This window comes from Heloderma suspectum, chromosome 2, assembly GCF_057233095.1.
Source record: "Heloderma suspectum isolate Gila_16-S chromosome 2, 16-S_ref, whole genome shotgun sequence".
In the NCBI taxonomy this organism is placed as follows: Eukaryota; Metazoa; Chordata; class Lepidosauria; order Squamata; family Helodermatidae; genus Heloderma; species Heloderma suspectum.
Genome location: NC_139459.1, coordinates 24,237,155 through 24,243,154, shown reverse-complemented (window position 1 = coordinate 24,243,154; position 6,000 = coordinate 24,237,155). Strand labels below are relative to the sequence as shown.

General features: G+C 44.4%; 1 protein-coding gene across 6 annotated transcripts in view; it reads left to right on the top strand.

The window, feature by feature from the left end:
* Positions 1-1,549: 1,549 nt before the first annotated feature.
* LMAN1 (lectin, mannose binding 1) overlaps positions 1,550-6,000 on the top strand; it is a 38,531-nt gene continuing 34,080 nt past the window's right edge. For all 6 annotated transcript variants that reach the window (XR_014787521.1, XR_014787524.1, XR_014787523.1 and 3 more), the window contains exon 1: positions 1,550-1,800. Coding sequence is in view for 1 of the 6 variants with exons in the window: in XM_084833005.1 (XP_084689131.1) it covers positions 1,560-1,800 (241 nt within the window). In the remaining 5 variants the exon portion in view is untranslated. The remainder of the gene's footprint in view (positions 1,801-6,000) is intronic.

Genomic DNA, 6,000 nt, shown 5'->3' with positions numbered 1-6,000 from the left:
GGTGGGGCAGACCTTCCACATGTAGAGCCAGCATTTTATTCCCTACACATCACCAACCTCCAGACTCCTTTGTTACTTCTTGACAGTATTACTCCACATTTAGAGACTTCCATTAATCTTAAGCTAACTGGCACTGGTATTTATCATAATCACAAAAAGGTTGCTCTAATGGAGTATACAAATGCAATCATATACACACACTGAGTACATGAAGTCAATGGGACTTTTCTGAATAGACATGTATAGGATTGCGCTGTCAGTCTCCTCCATTATTTTTAATAACCCACATACATACAATGAAATTCAAGCAAAACCTACAATACTAGTACTAAAATTCCAAATGTAACCAATCATAGAAGCCAAAGAGTGGGGCATTTTTAATTGGGCTAAGCTAGTTTCTAAGACTAAATGAATTTGGGACTGATTTATTCATTTAGTTACATTTGTATACTGCTCCACATCTGAACATATTCTGGGGCAGTGAATAACAAGAGATAAAATTATCAAAAGATAAAAATATATTAAGATGATTCGTTAAAAAACAGAGTACCAATAAAACTAAGGCTGGTTAACAAAGGACGACTTCCTGGAAAAGTGCTGTTTTCAGGAGATACCTAAAACAACCTAGTATTGGCACCTGCCTGACCTCCAGAGGCAGGGAGTTCCACAGGACAGGAGCCACCATACCGAAGGCTCTTCTCCAGATGTACTCCAGTTGGGCCACAGAAAACCATTACTTCCAAGACTGGTTTACATTTTGAGTTTTTCTAGATTACTATTATTTGACTTTGCTTGAATTTCATTGTATGAGATACATGGATTATGTAATTTCTATATATGATAAATGGATTAATATATTGAATTTCCAAAATCCATGTTGCTGTAATATCATTATTAGGCAACCAAAAGATCACAACGCCTAAAAAAAGGTATTTTAGCAACATGGATTTTGGAAAGCTACTTTTTTTTTTTTAATGATACTAAGGGTGCAATCCTATGCATGTTTAAACAGGGAAAAGCCCTACAACTCTCAGCATTCCCCAGCCAGAGTTGTAGGACTTTTCCCTGTCTAAACATGCATAGGATTGAACCCTAAAGATAGCTTGATTTGTTCACATCATTACATTAACCTCAATTATTTGCTGTATTGAGCCTTAAGTTATATCCCTATTTTGTTAGAAAGTTTTTTTTTTTTAATCCACCTGCCCCTATCAGAGATCACTAACACGGAGCCCAGATAACAAAGACCCCACAAAAACCTGAGGGGAGAAAGAGGCGACGGTTGCTCGGCATTTAAAAGGGCGCGAGAAAACGGTGGGCGGAGCCAGTGTGGAAATTACCGCTCCGAACCTTCCCCCTCCCGTCGTGCAATCCTTTCGCCTTTATGGGACGGACTGAGTTGTGGTGAAGGGAGCGGGAACAGCGAGGTCACGCCCCCTAGAAACAAGCCGCGGCGCTCTTTGCCCTTTGGCCGGGCGCAGGCCCCTCCCCTCTGGGGGTCTCGACCAATCAGTTAGCGCCCTGTTGGCCGAGCCGGGTTGCATGCAGCGGAGACCAAGATGGCGGCGCTCTGGATGCAGCGGGGTACCCCGGCGGGAGCCGCTGGGAGGTTTTTCTTGGCCGCGTTGCTGTGTCTGGGCAGCCGCTGGCTCCCCACCTCAGATGCCACCGGCCAGGCGGAAGGCGGCGGCGCCGCTGCTCCTGCGGCGCCTCACCGACGGTTCGAGTATAAATACAGTTTCAAGGGGCCGCACTTGGTGCAGGGGGACGGGTCGGTGCCCTTCTGGGTTCACACAGGCAGTAAGTACCGGGGCGGGGGGTGGTGGGGGCGGGGAAGGGGGCAGCCACACTTAGCTCTGAAAGACAGAGCAGAGCTCTGGAGCACGTCGAGGGGAGGGAAGCGTGTCCCTAAGCATGTGCAGAGCGCAGCTATCTCGCCTTTGTGTGCCCGCAGCCCACCCCCGCGCATGTGGTATTCAGGACAGGGCTTGCAGGGCAATGAGGTACTTTCCAGGCAGTCTGTAGAAACTTGCTACCAACTCAGACAAGAGACAGGGAGGAAACTGGGAACCTCTCTGGTGTTTAGGTCCATTTCCAACCCTGTTCTCCTTATCTACAAGCCTGCCACGTAGCCCTTCTGGACTCTTTCCTCACCTCGTCAGTAGTAAACATAGGGACACTTCCGTCTAATTTTTCTGTCGCATGTATACATGCATGCATTTGCACATGTACATGTGTATTACTCAGTTCCCCCTTCTCCAGGTGCTTTTGGCTTGCCTGTGTGCTGCTGCTTCTCTATTGGCAGTATGCAAGGTGGACAGAAGGTAGATTCTGGTCCTAGTGCTGCAGTAGTTGTGAAGAATTCCGAACTAGATGGACTGCAGTTGAATCCACCAAGCCACTTATTTGCAAGAGTGCACACTCAGAACAATTAACACTTTAGGTAGCTTATACCTTACATGTTAATGAGATTCTGAGGATATGTCCTTGCTTTCAAAATGTGTTAGGTAAGCGGTAGGAGGTAGATAGCAAGTAGACCCTTGCCATATAGAATGCCAAATGGAATACAGAGATGGCATACTTGCTGCTCAGAGTGATTATTTCGTTTATGGTCTTTATGGCCTCACGTCTTCCATTATGTGAGAGGGATAAGTATGGAGGCTTACAGCCACAGCCTTCAGACCTATTACACTAAAGAGAATATTGTCTACCCTCTCACTTCATAGGTGTGCCTTTCTCTTTTTCTTCCCACATGCTGACTCCTGTTGCTGCTGCTTCCTTTACTATTTCACATTTATTTAGCATTGCCATTGTGCTGTGTGACCTATAGAAGGGACTGGGCTCCTGCTTAGAGAAATTAATAAGGTTTGGGCGGGGGATATGGCTTTACAGGCAGAGACATCCCTCTACAGCCCCAATTCTTATTGCAGATGTAGGCAACTTGTGACCCTCTGGATCTTTTGGCCAACAACTCTCATCCCTAGCCAGCATAGGCAATGCCGAGGAATGATGGGAGTCATAGGTCAAACAATATGGAAGGCACAAGTTGTCTGCCCTTGTCATAGTGAATACCTATCATGTTGCTTTATAGCAAGAGTTGGGAACTTCTGGTTTGCAGGCCAAATGTAGTCCACAGGGCCACCACATCTGGCCCACCAGCATCTTGCCAGGCTCTTCCCATGATCTCCCCCCTTCCTTGTTTTGTTAGAAAGCACCTGAGCAGTGGGGGAAAACTCCATAGCTCTGACTCCCCTTTTCCTTGCTGCTCAGCTGTTTTCCAGCCCTCAGCTTTCAGCATTTGGGCAGCAGATCAAGGGGAAGATGAACTTGTCCTTGGGCAAATGTTTCCCTCTGACTCAAAGTTCCCCATCCCTGCTTTATAGCTATGATAATTACAGGATTATAGGTGTAAGTCTCTCCCTGTTCTCCATCCCTTCCCCAAATCCTGAGTAGCCATGGTGATATATACATTTCCTATACTTAGAAGAGACTCCAAACCTTGATTTCTGGCTCTTCATTTTACTGGGATTTCATTGGCCTTTCCCTCTCTGTCATAAGAGCATATGTCGTTCAGTCGTGTCCAACTCTTCGTGACCCCATGGACCATAGCACACCAGGCCTTCCTGTCCTGCGCCCTCTCCCGGAGCATGCTCAAGTCCATATTTATTGCATCAGTGATGCTATCTAGCCATCTCATCCTCTGCCGTCCCCTTCTCCTTTTGCCTTCAGTCTTTCTCAGCATCAGGGTCTTTTCCAGAGAGTTTTCTCTTCGTATTAGGTGGCCAAAATATTTGAGCTTCAAGTTTCAGTATCTGTCCTTCCAATGAGCACTCAGGGTTGATTTCCTTTAGGATTGACTGCTTTGACCTCCTTGCAGTCCAGGGCACTCGTAAGAGTCTTCTCCAGCACCTCAGCTCGAAAGCATCAATTCTTCGGCGCTCAGCCTTCCTTATAGTCCAGCTCTCACAGCCATACATTACTACTGGGAAAACCATAGCTTTGATTAGACGAACCTTTGTCGGCAAGGTGATGTGTCTGCTTCTTACTATGCTGTCTAGGTTTGCCATAGCTTTCCTCCCAAGGAGCAAGTGTCTTTTAATTTCATGGCTACAGTCACCGTCTGCGGTGATCTTGGAGCCGAAGAAAATAAAATCTGTCACTGCGTCCATTTCTTCCCCTACCATATGCCAGGAAGTGATGGGGCCAGATGCCATGATCTTCGTTTTTTGAATGTTGAGTTTCAAACCAGCTTTTACACTCTCCACTTTCACCCTCAACAAGAGGCTCTTTAGATCCTCTTCACTTTCTGCCATTAGGGTGGTATCGTCTGCGTATCTGAGGTTGTTGATAATTCTCCCGGCCATCTTAATTCCGACCTGTGATTCATCCAACCCGGAGTTTCTCATGATGTACTCTGCATATAAGTTAAACAAGCAGGGCTACACTATGCAGCCTTGTCGTACTCCTTTCCCAATTTTGAACCAATCGATTGTTCCATGTCTGGTTCTGACTGTTGCTTCTTGACCCTCGTACAGGTTTCTCAGGAGACAGGTAAGGTGGTCTGGTACCCCCATCTCCTTCAGAATTTGCCAGAGTTTGTTGTGATCCACACAATCAAAGGCTTTAGCGTAGTCAATGAAGCAGAAATAGACATTTTTCTGGAATTCTCTTGCTTTCTCAATGATCCAGCGAAAGTTGGCGATTTGATCTCTAGTTCCTCTGCCTCTTCGAAACCCAGCTTGTACTTCCGGTAGTTCTCGGTTTGCATACTGCTGAAGCCTAGCTTGTAGGGTTTTGAGCATAACCTTGCTGGCATGTGAAATGAGCGTATAAGAGCATATAGGCACAGGTAATATTAGTGTGGTTTTTTTGCATTGTACACTTCTGAATGCTGTTGTGTACACAATCTACCTTAAGAACATTGGTGTACAGTGAAAGAGCAGCATTCTTCCCATTACAGGTCTTTGTGCTGTTTGTCCGTGCTGTATTGCTTTTCCAAGTTAGTAGCATCTTTCATTACCATGAGGTAAACTAGACCATTTGGTGCTTAAGTAAGCCATGAAGGTTTCCCAGTAATAGGTTTGTTTTTAAAATACATTCTGACAAGCAAACTGCTTTTTCTGTCCCTTGGAGTCAAGGTCACTTAATGGTTACACCCCCTTTATACTCTTGAACTATCTTGTTATAGTAAGATAGCTAAACTTCAAAGGATTTTCTCATACCATTTCAGTGTATGTCATAGGTAGAGAGGATTTTAATCCATGTTGGTGATTGTGACTAGTGATTGTAGGCTGGTAGTTTATTCCTTACTAATTATCATTGGCTAAAGGGATGTGATCCTTGAAATCTGGTGTCAGTAGCTTATCAAGCTTATGAGCTTGTGGCATATGTGAGAAATTGCTGATAAAATCAGTGCTTGCTGTAGCAACTTAATAACAAACCTTGATTTTCTGTAGCTAATGTATATTGTTCTTGAGGTTAAAGTTCTGATTTCGAAATGTGAGTGGCTCACAAGCAGGCTAACTCAAATACATGATGCAGGTACCAAAGTATGTCTTAAATTTATGCCTCAGGAATGAATATATTCTTTTCATTTAATGTGAAACTGCTTTAAGCTGAAGTATTTTATGCTGTTCTTGATATCAGTTCTTGATATTTCTCATGCAGTTGTCTGTTCTGTTAATTTTAGTTGAACCAAACTATGGAAATGACTTAATGTGAAACCATTTGCATCTTTATGGTGATGTGTCACTGTTGACAGAAATGAGAGGCCAACTTGTGCTTTCCACCAGGCCCATCAACACCTGTTTTCTCCTCCTCTTCCCATGTTAATTTTTTTGCTTAACATCCATCCTGTTGAGTTTTGATGAACTCTTTACTTGGTCCTAATACAGACATTATGCTACTACTGCTTTTGGACTGTTATTTCTAACCGACCAACACAGCTGCCTGCAATGCTATGTTGACTATTCTGTCACTGATTAAACCAGAAGTAAACAA